The 15,513-nt window shown below is 40.8% G+C and overlaps 1 protein-coding gene across 2 annotated transcripts in view; it reads left to right on the forward strand.

Moving 5' to 3' along the window:
• Positions 1–377: 377 nt before the first annotated feature.
• Positions 378–15,513, forward strand: part of SEC22A (SEC22 homolog A, vesicle trafficking protein) — a 72,452-nt gene continuing 57,316 nt past the window's right edge. Inside the window, exons 1-2 of one of the 2 annotated variants that reach the window (XM_045851841.1) lie at positions 378–475; positions 11,125–11,325. In XM_045851841.1, coding sequence (XP_045707797.1) covers positions 11,144–11,325 — 182 coding nt within the window. In that variant the 5' untranslated portion in view covers positions 378–475; positions 11,125–11,143. Of the gene's footprint in view, positions 476–547; positions 714–11,124; positions 11,326–15,513 lie in introns of those variants that run through there. The other variant, XM_045851840.1, reaches the window with a different exon arrangement.

Below are 15,513 nucleotides of genomic sequence, written 5' to 3' on the forward strand. Positions count from 1 at the left end.
ATTTAATTGTCTCAGGAAGTCTACCCTTAAACCTACACCAAATATTCAAGGAGACTCTTTGCTTCTTTTTTAAAAGATTTTATTTATTTGTTTTAGAGAGAGGGGGAGGGCAGGAGAAAGAGAAAGAGAGGGAGAAACGTGAGAGAGAAACATCAATCGGCTGGCTACATCTCGCAGGCGGCAGGAAGAAGATTCGTCTTATTCACGAGGGGCAGCACAGTCTGACAGCACAGAGTGGGCCGTCTCTTGGCTCAGGTGCGTGAAAAACTGCCAACAGCTCCTGGAGTGGGCGGGCTTACCTCGCCCCGGGAGGGCACAGGTCAGGGAGTCCTTCCCACAGAACCCGATTGGTCTGGGCAAGCCCAGAGAATGGGGGCGGGGCTTGATCCTGGGCACCAGCCCCGTTTTACGCTGGGTTCATCCCACAATGCACTGCGTGTTACGTGACTTGGAGCGGCGGGTCCCGGCTCCACAGGTACGGACCGGCCCCTCCCAGTCCTCGTTTCTTCCTTCTTGGGGTCGCTCTACCCCCAGGCCGGTAGTTTAGCTCACCCGCCTCCCGCTACGGCTGTGGACTCTAGCCCTGGTGTCTGCAGACCTATTCCAGGACAGGAGCCAAGCCCGAACCGTGGGGGCGGGAGCTGGGTGTTGATGGAACCACGGAGCTCGGGCGGAGCGGGATTGCGAGGACTTCGTCCCCTTCCACTTGCCGGGTCTGTGGGGCCGGCGGGCGGCGGTTACCCCTCGGCTGGCCTTCCAAGGGTATGGGGCAGCCGGGTCACGGGGACCGACTGGGAGTGACAGTCGCTCTGGTCAGTCAGCAACCGAGAGCAGTTCCTGGCGCCCAGGTGTCAGAAACACTGGGATCCACCTAGGCTGCCTAGGCGCCCCAGAGAGCTTGACGTCACATTTTCTGTATCTTCTAGACGGGGTGGAATTTGAACTAGTGGCGAACTTTGCGTTTTGTGGGGATTGAATGAGCCTTGAGCTCAGAGAGTTGCCCTTGTTGGCTCTCGGAAACCTCTTCAGGCCCTGTTAATGGCACTTTGGGAACCAGATGGCAGAGAGACCTGATCAGTTGGCTTGACAGGTGGAAGAGGTCTTCAAAATAGGAGGCCAAGCCCCAGCTGTCTTGACTCTCTCTGCCAGTGAGAGCAGCTTTGGGATTTGGGTGTTCTACGGCTTCCTGGGTCATCTATCTGTGGGCAGTTAGCTAGCTTGAGAACCAGTCCTTCCTATGCCTGTTCGGCCAAGGCAAAGCCCTGCGCTAAATGTCAGCCATTAGACCGGAGACGCTGGGATCCCAGCTGACAGGTGGAACAGCCACTTCTAAAACTCCCTGAATCACATTCCACGTTACTGGTATTTGCTCGTGTGCTGAGATATAAGGAATTAGGCAGTAGGTACTTAAATAGTACCACAATTTCAGGCCTATAAAGGTTGTAGTTCAGTAATTGGATTTGACATCTGTGACCATACCCTAAGTTATAATGGGACATCTGGGCATGTCCTATGTTGAGAATCCATGATCTCAGTTTAGTGCTTCTTTTGGTCTATAACTGATTTTTAAAAATCTAAGTATATTTTATATTGGTATATAAAAGAAGTCAAGCTTTTATCAAACGACAGAGGGATGGGGCAGGTGTACGTGTGACCTTGCTCTCCATGTAGTTAAGAAACTTGGTTATGTTGAGAGGCAATGTCTCAGAGGGTGGTTAAAGTTAGACCTGAGGTTAAATCTGTCACTTGCCAATTTAGGGATTGAATAAATTAATGAACTTTTTTAGTTTGAAATTCCTCAAAGTAAAATGGAATTGATAATACATATCTCACAGGTTATTGGGAGACTTACATGAGGTAATTAATGTATGTAAAGTGCCTGGTACAGAGAGGTCAGTCAATAAATAATAACAACAAGTAATATTGTATTTAGTTGCAAGGCAGTGCTTCAGGTCCTTTACATGTTCCTGTGAGGTAGATACTATCGGTATCTTTAAAATAACCCTATGAGATGCATAGTAGCCACAGTTTACAGGTGAGGAAATTGAGTATAGAAAGGCTCAGTCAGTATATGGTGGAGCCAGATTTTGAGGCCAGGCAATCTGTTAACTACTATATTGCCTCTTAAAGAAAATGTAAGCTGGTCTTTTATTATTATTTCAAAATTAGTAGCTAAATAGTTTCTGTATCACTAGGTTCTTGTCTTTTGTTTTGTTGGTTTTAGGAGACTGGTGCAGCACAGTAATGTGGAGATAGAAGAAACTTGGGTTCAAGCACCAGTTCTGTCATATATTAGCAGTGTGACATTGAGAAAGGGAGCCTTCATTTCCTGGTCTGCAAAATGGTTGTACCTACCCAGTGTTTGTAAACTATGAGGTGCTGCACAAATGTTTAAGACTGACGCACTTGTGCATGTGTCCAGGTCCCTGTTCCTAGATGTGAGGATAATGTACTCTAGAGCCTGAGGTCTTACACATACTGCTCAGGGCAAGGACCTGTAATAGGAGTGTCAGGCTCCTGGAGAGGTTGCATGTGCTGCGAGGGAGGGGCAAACTGTAAAATAAATTCTGGTTGTCCTTGGTACCCTTTCTGCTTTTGTTCTTCAAACTGTTTCCCAAGTGCCTTCTTCCTAACCTATGGCTGTGCAAAAAACTCCCCTTTTCACTCAATTTTTCCCCCACCCTGTGCCATCATAGTACAGCTTTCTCCCCAAATACACCCTTCCCAATTCTCACAGATCACTGTTAGCACTTTTAATAAAATAGTATGCACTAACGTAGTGCTTACCAACTTTTGGAACCATCAGATCATTTTATTAAGTTAGGAGAAAAATATAGATACTATCACTAAGGGTAGGGCAAAAAATAAGTTAATTGAAAGACATATTAGGTAGATAATACAGGTGGGATGCAGATGTGGTGAGAATTCTGAAAGTGGTGCCTGGATGATTGAAGTTTGGAAAATAATGAACTGAAACAAAATATGAGTGACTAACTCAACATGAATGTTTTTTATCTTAAAAAAAGACATTTATGAAACTTGCTAAAAAATAGATAGAAAGTGTACTTATACATTGAGTTTTGTTTATTACTTTTTGAGAGATTGCCTTGCTGTTACCTTGGACCCACAGTCATGACCCCACAGGTTCTTTTCTTAGTATGTTTTAGGAAGTATAAATCTTTTTGTCTTTCAAGTCATGAAGAAAGGAGTAGCTTTGAAGAGTACATGGAAGTCGGTACCCTCTAGTAAAGATAATTTCTGATATTTCTGTTGGGGTCCTAGAAAGATCAGGCAGTTTACTTTTAAATACTAAGTATGTGGATGTTTGGAAACTATAGGCCACAGCCCTTTCCTCATTTTAATTCACAGAGTAGACCTTGTGTTGCAGTATATTTCTGTAAAGACAGAGTTTTATATTTAAATTGTCAATACATAAGGTATGAAGTAAGATATTTTCCCACTCTCTTAGGCTAAATGTTGTAGCTGTGGTTTAGTAATTAAATAAAACATGGCAACAATTTTAAAAAGAGGATTATAATGTAGCTTTTATCCCTTGAGGAATTCCAGCTTTTTCTTGCTAGTGCTTTTAAGAAGAGAAAAGAAACTGATTGAATAGGGGAAAAAATGATTTGGAAATATCATGTTGGAACTTTGGTCAAAGAATCCATTATGGTAAAGGCTAATTTGATTCCTCTGAGGTTTTTTCCTTTTAAGTAGAGGACAAAAATATTAAAGACTATTAACATATTAATACCTAACTATTCCTATCATTTCCTCATGAAAACAGGAAAAAGGGGGAGTAAATTAAATGTGTTAGCATTATCATTTGGATTAATTTTTATTGTCAGTTACCATCATGAATGGACAGTCAGATTTTGGCTTCACACAGCAGTGAAAACTAGGCACCACTGATTTGCAAACTTGATGCCAATTTTCTGTGGCATTTTTTGATATATTACTAACTCAATTTTTCATTTTTGGAAGAAGTAAAATTGACATAGCTGAACTGGGCAGATAAGGATTAATTTAGTCTCAGATATAATATCATGAAAAAGCATATGAAATTGTTTTAGAGTCTTTCTGTTTTTACCAATTACTAGTGAAAGAGAAGCATTTAGGGCCTTGTGTTCTGATGGCCTGACAGAAAACAGTCACCACTTAATGTCGCTCTGTGAACATGTTTTAATTCAGTGTTTTTCAAAGTGTAATCCTTAGACAGTAGCATAGTAATTATCTGGGGAGTTTGCTAAAAATGAAAGATTCTCAAGTCCCTTTCCACAGTCAGTGGATCAGAATTTTTTGGAGGTTGGCCCAGAAATCAGTATTCCTAACCAAACTTCCAGTGACTTTTATATAAGCTAAAATTTGAAAACTAGTATATATATATTTTTAATCAAAGTTTGACTGTTTACTTGATTTCTTTCAGACCCAGGCTGGTGTAGTCCTTTGATCTATTTTTGTAAAGCATGATCAGAATCTAATAGGACAAGCCATTATGATTTACTTTCTGGTAAAATGATTGAGGATAGTATTAAAACCAGTAATTCCTTTAGCTTTCAGATTTATTTATTTATTTTTCAGTTTATGCTTTTTATTTTTTTAAATATTATTTATGCTGTTACAGTTGTCCTGACTTTTCACCCTTTGCCGCCCTCCACCCAGCCCACCCCCCACTCCCACAGTCAGTCCCCATGCCATCCATTATCCATGTCCAATGGTCATCCATATGTATTCTTTGACTAATCCCTTTACCTTTCAGTCAGTCCCCACCTCCTCTCCCCACTCTTGCAGCAGTCAGCCTGCCCCTGATTCTCTTTTGTTTGTCAGTTTATTTTGTTCATTAGATTCCACTTATAGGTTAGATCATATAGTATTTGTCTTTCACTGACTGGCTTATTTCACTAAGCATAATAGTCTCTCCAGTTCCATCCATACTGTTGCAAAAGGTAAGAATTCTTTTTTTTTAACTGCTGTATAGTATTCCATTGTATAAATGTACCACAGTTTTTTAATTCGCTCATCTACTGACGGCACTTAGGCTGTTTCCAAATCTTGGCTATTATAAATAATGCTGCTATGAACATAGGAGTTCATATATTCTGTTGAATTGGTGTTTTGAGATTCTTAGTGTATATTCCCAGCTGTAGAATCACTGGATCAAAAGGCAGTTCCATTTTTAATTTTTTGAGGAAATTTCATACTCTGTGCTTCCTGAACTTGCATGGCTTTCTCCTTCATTAGGTTAGGGGAGTTTTTTGTTATTATTACTTCAAACTGGTTTTCTATTCCTTGTTCACTTTCTTCTCCTTCTGGTATCCCAATGATACAAATATTGTTACGTTTAATGTTGTCCCTAAGTTCTATTATTTTTTAAATTGTATTTTATTGATTATACTGTTAACAGTTGTCCCACTTTTTTCCCCTTTTGCCCTATTCCACCCAGCACCTCCCACTCCCTCAGGCAATCCCCATGCTATTGTTCATGCGTGTCATGCGTGTAAGTTCTTTGGCTACTCCATTTCCTATACTGTACTTTACATCCCCATGGCTATTCTGTAACTACCTATTTGTACTTCTTAATCTCACCTCTTCTGCCATTCCCCACACACTCCTCCCATCTGACAACCATCAAAATGCTCTCTGTATCCAGGATTCTGTCTCTGTTCTTGTTTGCTTGGTTTGTTTTTTAGAGTCAATTATTGATAGATGTGTAGGTACTCATCTACCCTTTAACATTTCATATAAGAAAGGTTTGGTGATGATGAACTCCTTTAGTTTTTTCTTGTCCAGGAAGCTCTTTATCTGCCCTTCAATTCTAAATGATAGCTTTGCTGAGTAGAGCAACCTTGGCTGTAAGGTCCCTGCTTTTCATGACTTTGAGTATTTCTTGCCAATCCCTTCTAGCCTGCAAAGTTTCTTTTGAGAAATCAGCTGATGGTCTTGTGGGAACTGCTTTGTAGGTACCTAACTGCTTTTCTCTTGCTGCTTTTAAGATTCTATCTTTAACCTTTGGCATTTTTTTAACGGTGTGTCTTGGAGTGGGCCTCTTTGCATCCACCTTGTTTGGGACTCTCTCTGCTTCCTGGACTTGCATGTCTATTTCCTTCACCAAATTAGGGAAGTTTTCTTTCATTATTTTTTCAAATAGATTTCCAATTTCTTGCTCTTTCTCTCCTCTTTCTGGCACCTCTGTGATGCGAATGCTGGAACTCTTGAAGTTGTCCCAGAGGCTGCTTATATTATCCTTATTTTGGGGGGTTCTTTTTTCCTCCTTGTTTTTCCGATTGCTTATTTTTGTTTCCTTATGTTCCATGTCATTGATTTGAATCTCGACTTCATCCAGTGTACTGTTGTTTCCCTGTATATTGTTCTTTCTTTCAATTAGTGTATCCTTTGTTTCTGACTGGATCTTTTTTATGCTGTTGAGGTCCTCCCTAAGTTTTTTGAGCATCCTTATAACCAGTGTTTTCAACTCTGCATTTGATAGATTGCTTATTTCCCTTTTGTATAGTACTTTTTGTGGTGTATTTATCTGTTCTCTAACTTGGGCCATGTTTCTGTCTGCTCCTTTTGGCAGCCTCCCTGTGTTTGTTTTTATGTATTAGGTAGAGCTGCTATGACTCCCTGTCTTGAGAGCGTGGCCTAATGTAGTAGGTGTCCTGTAGTGGTGCAGCCTCTTCTATCCCCAAACTGGGCATTCAAGGTGTGTACTTCATGTGGGCTGAGTACACCCTCCTCTTGTAGTTGAGCCTTGATTGCTGTTGGTAGGTCAATGGAAGAGATTTACCCAGGCCAGTCAGCTGCAAGGACTGGCTCGACCACTGACCACTAACACTGACCCTCCGTAGAGGATCACCTGTGCAGGGGTCAGGGTGGTGGTATTCCGATGTTTTCTGTAGCTGTCCACTGGGTGTATAGGCACTTGGGTTTCCCAGGCGGTTCAGACCAAGGTCAGCCACTACCGGTGTTCTGCCTGGTGCCTCACTGCCTGGGCTGTAAAGCAATCTGTGATGGTTAGTACTGTGCCAGGCTGGGAGATTCCCAGGTGAAGACAAGCTGCGAATCTAGGCTGGCTACTCCTAATCCCGGGTCTGGAGTTGTAGAACAAGAAGTACAGCAGTGGGGTCTTAATGAAACTGACTATTGCTTATTGAGAGGATTTAGGAGGCTGTGAAACATGAGCCAAGATCAGCCATTCATATGGAAAAGTCACTGTTAACAGATTGAGTGGCCTGTAAGTTGGGTAGGATGGAGTCTCAGGAATCTCTAGTGTGGGACAAACAGCGTTATCCAAGTTGATGAAGTCTCATATATGGTACCTGCCTGCTGACTCTGTGGCTTTGTGGGGAGAGGGTTCCGAAAAGGAACAATAGCTTCTGCTTACCTTTCTGTCTGGAAGAAAGCTGTCCCTCAGCTCTTGCCTTGTTGTCAGGCACTTCAGTTCCTCTGTGTATGCTTCTGGTGCCTTTCATGTTGCTACCCCAGGGCTGGAGCTCAGAGGGAGTTAGTCTGAGTAGTCTGTGTGTGAGTTCTTTCAGAGGAACTGCTTGGGACTCCAGAAGTTTCTTCCACTGACTTTGACCCACTGGTTTTTGCAGCCAGAAGTTGTGGGGACCTATCTTCCTGTCACTGGAACCCTGGCCTGGGGGTGTGGTATGGGGATGGAACTCCTCACTCTAGAGATATCCCTCCAAAAATTTTATCCACCACACATGAATGTGGGACCAGCCCATTCTGCCTCTACGCCCCTCCTACCAGTCTGGATGGGTATGGCCTCTTTAATTCTGTAGTTGTCAGACTTTGCTTCAACTAGATTTCTGATGGTTCTGATTGATGGTTAGTGTATAATTTAGTTGTAATTTGATGTGGTTGTGCGAGGTGGTAAGCTGAGTTTGCTTATGCCATCATCTTAACTAAAGTCCCCTTAGTTCTCTTAAACTATTCTTATTCTTTTTAAGTCTTTTTTTTTTTTTATTGCTCTGGCTGGATGTTGTTTCCTACCTGTCTTCCAAATAACTGATTCAGTCCTCTGCCTTATCTAGCCTGATTTTATTTCCTTCTTTTTATTCTTCATTTCAGATTTTGCATGCTTAATCTCCAGCTGGTTTTTATTCATAGTTTCTATGTTCTTTTTCATGCTGATGTAGTTCTCACTGAGTTCCTTGATCATCCTTATAACCATTACTTTAAACTCAGTGATAAATTGCTTGCCTGAATTTCATTTAGCTCTTTTTCTGAGGATTTGTCCTTTTCTTTCTTTTGGAGTTTGTTTCTTTGTCTTACCATTTTAGCTGTCTCTTGTTCTGTTTCCATGTATTAGATAGATCCGCTTTGACTCCCCATCTTCTTGGGGTGGCCTTATGTGTTAATAGTCCTGTGGGACCCAGTGGTGCAGCCTCCTTGATATCCTGAGCTGGATGCTCTAGAATTGTCCCTTGTGTGGGTTAAGGGGTTTCTCCTATTGTATTTGGGTCTTGGTTGTTGTTGGCCTGTTCATTGGTGGGATTTTCTCTCTAGCTGGATGACTGAGAGGCTCAGCCCTCACCATGTCTTGTATGCTGTGTACTGGAAACAAAACAAACAAAACAAAAAACAGAAAAAGCAAAACAAAGCAACACAAAAAACAAAACCAAGTCAAAAATCCCAACAATGGTAGCACAATCAATGTCAAAAGAGCAAAGACTAATGAAAGTGGAAAGAGAAATAGAATAGTAAAAGAAAAAAAATAAGAGCAGACCATAGGAGAGAAAAGTGATTATGGGAGAAGGAAAATAAATAATAGAATAAGGAATAGAAAGCGGAAAATGGGGAAAAGGACAAAGAAAGAGAAAGCATAACAAAAATACAAAAAGGAAAGAAGAAAAATGCAGTAAGAAAAGGTAAGAGTAAATAAGAAATGTGCAAGATAATAGAGAAACAATAGGAGAAAATAATAAAAAGGCTATAAAAGAAAAAATAATGAAAATAATGGAAAAGAATAATATGGAATTTGTCTCAGTTGAGTTTAGTGCCTGCCTGCTTGGTTCTCCCTTTGGATACAGCTCTGATGTTGTCTGAAGCTGGTGTAAGCTGATGTCAAGTGCTGTCCATATCTTGCCCCCACAGCCTGCCTGAAGCTACCAGCAGTCCGCAGTTTGAGGCTATTTCCTTGGGGCTTGGCAGTGCATTGGATGGGCCAGCACTGGACCCAGGGTTGGGCGAGCAGATGTCCCAATGCACCACAGGGTCTACCTCCACCTGCCTCTGTTTGTTGGCTTTCTGTCAATCTTAGATTAGTCGCTGACCTGTTTCTGAGAGGGCTTCGGGCAGAATCAGCCGTGATGGGACCCTTGCATCTTCCATGGGAAGTGCTGTTCAGACTTCAGGGGAAGACGATGCGTGTGTTCCCCCAGCCCTGAGTCACAGGTCTTAATCTGTCCCAGATTATTTACCTGAGGTCAGCAGGGCAGAGCCTCCAGTAGGCAAGTAGGTGGGGCCTCCAGAGCCCAGAGTTTAGTTCTGCCAGAAAACAGAAGGGTGTTTCTGTGGCTCTCCCATGAGGGGGAAGTGCCAGTCTGGCTCCTGGCAAAGTGTATGGAATGGCTGCACCCTAAAGCTAGTCTCTGACACCTCTTGAGTCTGCATATGTTGCATATGTTGCTGTCTCCTTAGCAAGGCTTAAGATGCAGGATTGGGGAAGAAATAGACACACACCAAAGATGCAGGTTGGCTTGGGCAGGATTCCAGAGAGTGGGACAAGCAGTATCTAATAGTGTGGGGTAATTGTATTTCCTCTGGGAGAGCCTTGCTCTTAAGAAAGATGGCCGCTGTTGGTATCTAAGTGTGACCCAGCACAAAAATCTCTGCAGCCTCTCCCCCACAGCTCTCTCCAGTGCCACCCCTCCAGTCTGCCCTTGAGCGACTCCAGTCTGCACTGCCCTCCCTTCACTGGATCCCAAGCCGAGTTGCTGTGAATAAAAAACTCCTGTGCCTTGGCCCTTTTTAAGGAAAAAAAAAATAGTGGCTTTGTCTCCATCCGGCTTTGTTTTTCCCCAGCAGACAAATCCCAGTGGCCTTTCACTGCTGGATGGTGAGTGGGCAGCTGCTCTTGGCACTGGTGCCCTGCGCTTGAGAGCTGGATCTGGGGTCCAGGTCACTCCTCTCAGAGTGAAGTTCCCACAGCCTTGCCACACCCTCAGAACTCTGCAGTCCGGGCCCATCCCCTCTTGTGTCCCCATCCTTCCTTGTGGTCTCAAAGTGGTTTCTGCCCATCCTTGGCCAAGTTTCTTTTTCAGGTAGTCTTCAGTTGTTTTTATCAGTTGGCTGTTCCCTTCTTTATTTTTATTTCCGGTTTGGTTCTGAGAGGAAGTGTGAGAAAGATTCTCCTACGCTGCTGCTGTGCTGCCAGCTCAGATTTATTTTAAATAATGTTTTTTCTGGTGATAAAAGTAAGATGGGCTCATTGTGAAACATTATGAAAATTTAGGAAATTATACAATGATTATCATCCATGATACTATTTCCTGGAGATAAGCATTATTCTAATTTTGATATGTTTCCATCCCATATCTTTTTCTCTACTTATCCCTCCCTTCTTCCTTTTCTTTATCTTTATGGAAAACAACATTTGGAGTTTTTATCCTGCCTTTTTTTACTGCCCAACAGATAAACATTTTATCACATTATTATATTTTTCACAGACATAACTTTTAGTTTCTGCACTATATTCAGTTATATGGGCATGCTATAATTTATTTAACTCTTCCCCTGCTATTAAGTATTTAGGTTTTCAGTTATTTCTGTGAAAGGATGTCTTTCTGTTTAAAATTTTGTCTTTACCTAGGATAAGATTTATAATATTTAAATTTTTCATGCTCAAAGAGCATAAATATTATTAAATTCTGCTGAATATTGCCCAGCTGTTTTGAGAATAGTGTTTATTCCAGTATTTACTTCCAGATACATTTATGAAAATGCTAGAAAGAAGCAAGTATTATTTTTATTAAAGCTAATTTGTTAAGGAAAGCATAGTTATCATTTTAATTAGTATACCTCTGATTATTAATGAACTGAACATTTTTGCACTCTTTTTCAGCTTTGGCTTTAATTTTTTTTAACTAACCCAAGATTTTCATTTTGTTTTAGGTCTTCCCTTTCAGTTGAAATGTCTATGATTTTATCTGCCTCAGTCATTCGTGTCAGAGATGGACTGCCACTTTCTGCTTCTACTGACAATGAACAAGGCACTGGCGTGCAGGAGTGCAGAAAGTATTTTAAAATGCTCTCAAGGAAGCTTGCTCAGTTTCCTGATAGATGTACCCTGAAAAGTGGACATTACAACATTAAGTAAGACTTTAGTTTGCTTTATGAAAATCACTTGCTTAGTGGTAGTCATTTTAATGAAATGTAAGTGGCTACAATAGAAATTAGTGTTTGTTTAGTTTAGGAATATATTTAAGTCAAGATTCATGTGATTGTGAACTTATACTAAATGGTAGTCATCATTTCATCACCCTTTTTGTATCTGGCTTTAGAAAAATTTACAGTTTTGCAGATCTGAGATATGGCATCTTTCTTTTTAAGATTTTATTTTTATTTGTTTTTAAAAAGAGGGGAAGGGAAGGAGAAAGAGAGGGAGACATTTGTGTGAAAGAGAAATATCAGTAAGTTGCCTCTTGCAGGCACCCCAACGGGGGACCTGGCCTGCAACCCAGTCATGTGCCCTGACTGAGAATTGAACCTATGACCTTAATCTGTACTGAAGGCCGTATGCACTGGCTGTTACGTCTGCCTTGCTCTTCACCCATGGCATCCTTTATATCACTGCCTTCTCATTATTTAGGTCTCTGCTCTCAGAGAGACCTTTGACCACCATGAAGTCACTCTCTATCCTATTGCCCAATTTCACTTTCTTTATATTATAATAAATAGTGATGAATACTATCCCCTTTCACTAGGATGTAAACTTAAATTTTCTAAAGGCAGGTATAATGTAATATTTTTTATATTTCCCATTAGAGTTTGCCTGGTCATGTAAAAACACCATAAATACCTAGTGATCAACTTATGAGATGACACATCTGAGTCCTGATGGGCAAGGCTCAGTTGTTTGAGTGTTGTCCCACAAAACAAAAGGTCATTTTGATGTAATAGCTTATAGGAAGCTGTTACTGCAGGTTTGAGGGAAGTGACTTCATTTAAAAAACAAACAAACAAACAAAAAACAATGCTGAGACAGTGGGATGCAGGTTGAAATGGAAAATCTGAGAGAAGTTAACTGAGAATTAGGGTCTGAACTAGTAAAATACAAGTACAAAAAAAAAAAAAAAGAAAATGCCAACCATAGAGACCCATCAGAGGAGGAAATGGTTAAACCTGATAAAAAGGAATACCAGAGATGAGGAGAAGGAAGGAACACAGATGACTGAAACCTTGGAATTGGACAGAATGAGGTCTTTGGAAAGGGTTGTTTGTACCAGGGGTTAGGGGTGAGGAAGGAGAGCAAGCTAATGAAGCTCCATTTTGAGCACTTAATTAAAGATATGGAAAGGCAGTCCAGTGAGGTGAGACAGAGATTTTGGAATCATTCTTATAGAAGTTGAAACTGAGAGTAGAAATGCCCACTGTGTTTCTGAGAGGCCCAGAACAGAACCTTGGAGAATGTTCATAATTGCTCAGATCACCTGAATAATGGTAAGATAATGAGCTGTTACTTTTAGCTGGGTTTTCTGAGAGTTTAACTACGAAATGGTGCTGGTAATGGTGAGTATATCTGAAAGGGTGTCTTAGCCTACTCCTATTTTTTGGAGAAATAAACTTGAAATATTTTAATATTTTATTTAAAAGTCTGAGGCTCTTTTAGTTTTATAGGTCATTCTGGGTTTTAGTTATTGTTTTTGTATAATGCTATAGACAAATATCAACATTGTAGAAGATTGGCTTGTATGTGGTATATTAATTCCGGCAGATATCCTGGACTTAAAAAAATACACACACAGAATTTTGTTTTTGCAAATGTTTTCTGTTTCCCTATCTTATTCTCTTAAAAGTAGAGTAGAATGTAGTATCATTTTTAACACACCTCTAATTCTGTTTAACTGTTGTGAATTCCATTTACAAAAATAAAATAATTCAAGTGTGCAAGTAAAAGAATCATATGAAGGACAAAAAGATCGGAAAATAGTACACTGAAGTAACATTTTTGTTTGGAGATATAAACATTTCCATTTGGAGATATAAAAATTTATTTTTTATTTATAGTCCATCCATTTATTAGAAAGGGCTATAGAAAATTGCTTTGAGCCCTGACTGGTGTGGCCCAGTGGATTGAGTGCCAGCCTGCAAACCAAAGGGTTGCTGGTTTGATTTCCAGTCAGGGCACATGCCTGGATTGCATGCCAGGTCTCCAGATGGGGGTGCCCAGGAGGCAACCACACATTGATGTTTGTCTCCCTCTCTTTCTCTCTTTCTTACTAAGAATAAATAAATAAAATTTTTTAAAAAATTGCTTTGAGCTACCTTATAGCCAGAACAAAGGGGGATAATGGATCATTTACAGGATTCAGTTTCCATTGGATCAAAATGCTCCTTTTCATCTTACTGAGATCTGATGGACAGAAAAAGGGACAGCATTTGGCAAGCATCCTTTTGGCAGCATAACAATGAGCTTTTTATGATTTTTCGTATAATATTTTTTAGTGTAAGCAAATGGCATGATGAAAAAAGTAATTTTATTAGAAAGTTTAAGAGTGGGATGAAACATCAGAGGTCTAATCTGGACTGATCTAAGAAAACAATTTAGAAATGTATTAAGGAATAAAAAGGTTCCATGGCTGTCAGAACCATGTGTAGAAAAGCCTCTCTTTGTGTTATTTTTGTAGCCAAGTTTGAAAAAAGGATTTAACAACAGAGAATTTTTAGTTCTACTTTCTGACAGGAGCCTAGATTTTATATATTATCTATGATTGATTAGAGGTTTTGTTTGATTTCTAGTTTACTGAGGTTTTGAATGGTATATGACAAATTTAGACTGAATATATAAAATTGGGAACTTATGTATGTTACTTGACTTATTTAAAATTCACATGTGACACCTCTTTTTTGAACTAGCATGAATTTAGCAGATAAAACTCACAATACTAGTAGTAGTTTTGGAGCAGTGCCTGAAACTGGCCCAGGTTGCAGTGTGCTTTCCTATTCCTGTTTCTCTTTTCCTTTCCTTCAAAGCCTGGTTTGGAGCCTTCCTCATTTGAATCACCTTTTTCATCATCACTACCATTTCTCTAATGATCTCACTTCTTTCACAGGTTGTGTGTGGAATGTGTTTGACTTTTTCATCACTTTTACCTTATTTTTATTTTTTTTATTTCTGAGGCATGCATTGTAACTCTATGAGATAATTGATCTGCCTTGGCTTATATTATTTTTTATTTCCCTTTTAGCATTGTGGTTTCCAAATTTGTATGGAAATCGAGGTGCTTTTCATAGAATACTACTGAGAACCAAAACAAAATAATCAACTAGATAACATGTAATTATATACTGAATCACATTAGATTCTGGTTGAATGGATAGAGGAAGACCATAGTTTTGAGAAAAAAAATAGGAGAGTAACATTTAAAATTGAGAAAATTCCTTTAATTTTCTCTCCCTGTGTATTGGGAAAATGGTGAACTTTATCAGATTGTAGTGATGGGGGGATCCAAGATGGTGGCAGAGTAGGTGGAAGCTACAATAACCTCCTCCCAGAACAAAACTGGAATTACAACTAAATGATAGAAGAACCATCCTGAATAACCACCTGAACATTGGCTGGAGAGAAGCCTTATAACCAAGTATTTAGGAAAGAAACCACATCACCACACGGAGACTGATAGGGAGTATGGAGGTGCAAGAGGGCTGGCAGGGCTCTCACAGGTGGCAGCTGAAGTTTGGAGGGATATTTCAGCAGCTGGAGAGGTTCCACCTGAGGAGCATGGAGTCTAAATCCTAAGCTGAGTTCCCCAGCCAAGAGCACCAGTACTGGGAAAGGAACCCAAATAACGTCCAACTGTGAAAAGCAGTGGGGTTTCTGCCCTCCAGGGAGGGATGGCTGGAGATGCAGAGGGTCTCTGAAAGGCCTAACACACAAAATTTTGTTTGCAGCTACTGACCCTGGGCCTGGCAGAAGGAGGGCAGAGCAGACTAGAGCCACATGAGGAGAGTCTAGGCTTGGTGGCTCTGCAGAGAGAGCTGAAGGGCCAGCCATCAGGATCCTGGTTCTGAGTCATTCCTCATACTGCAGAAGCCACGTTTCTCAGGCAGAGCACTCCTCTCTATGTGGCATCAGCCTGGGAGGATACAATAGCCCCACCAGCAGGAATCTTTCTTGCCTCACCCTGTGGAGCTTAAGCTGGGCTGCTGAGGAATACAGCTGGAGACACTTTTCATTGATTAAACCTAACAGAAAGCCTGCAAGATGAAAGTGGATATTTGGGAGCTTCCAGACTTTAGCTGACCCTGCCCAGGGCTGGTGCTGTTAAAAGTCAGCCTTGG

The sequence above is a fragment of the Phyllostomus hastatus genome, unplaced genomic scaffold (assembly GCF_019186645.2).
Source record: "Phyllostomus hastatus isolate PE091 unplaced genomic scaffold, TTU_PhHast_1.1 phas_contig_86, whole genome shotgun sequence".
NCBI classification, from domain to species: domain Eukaryota; kingdom Metazoa; phylum Chordata; class Mammalia; order Chiroptera; family Phyllostomidae; genus Phyllostomus; species Phyllostomus hastatus.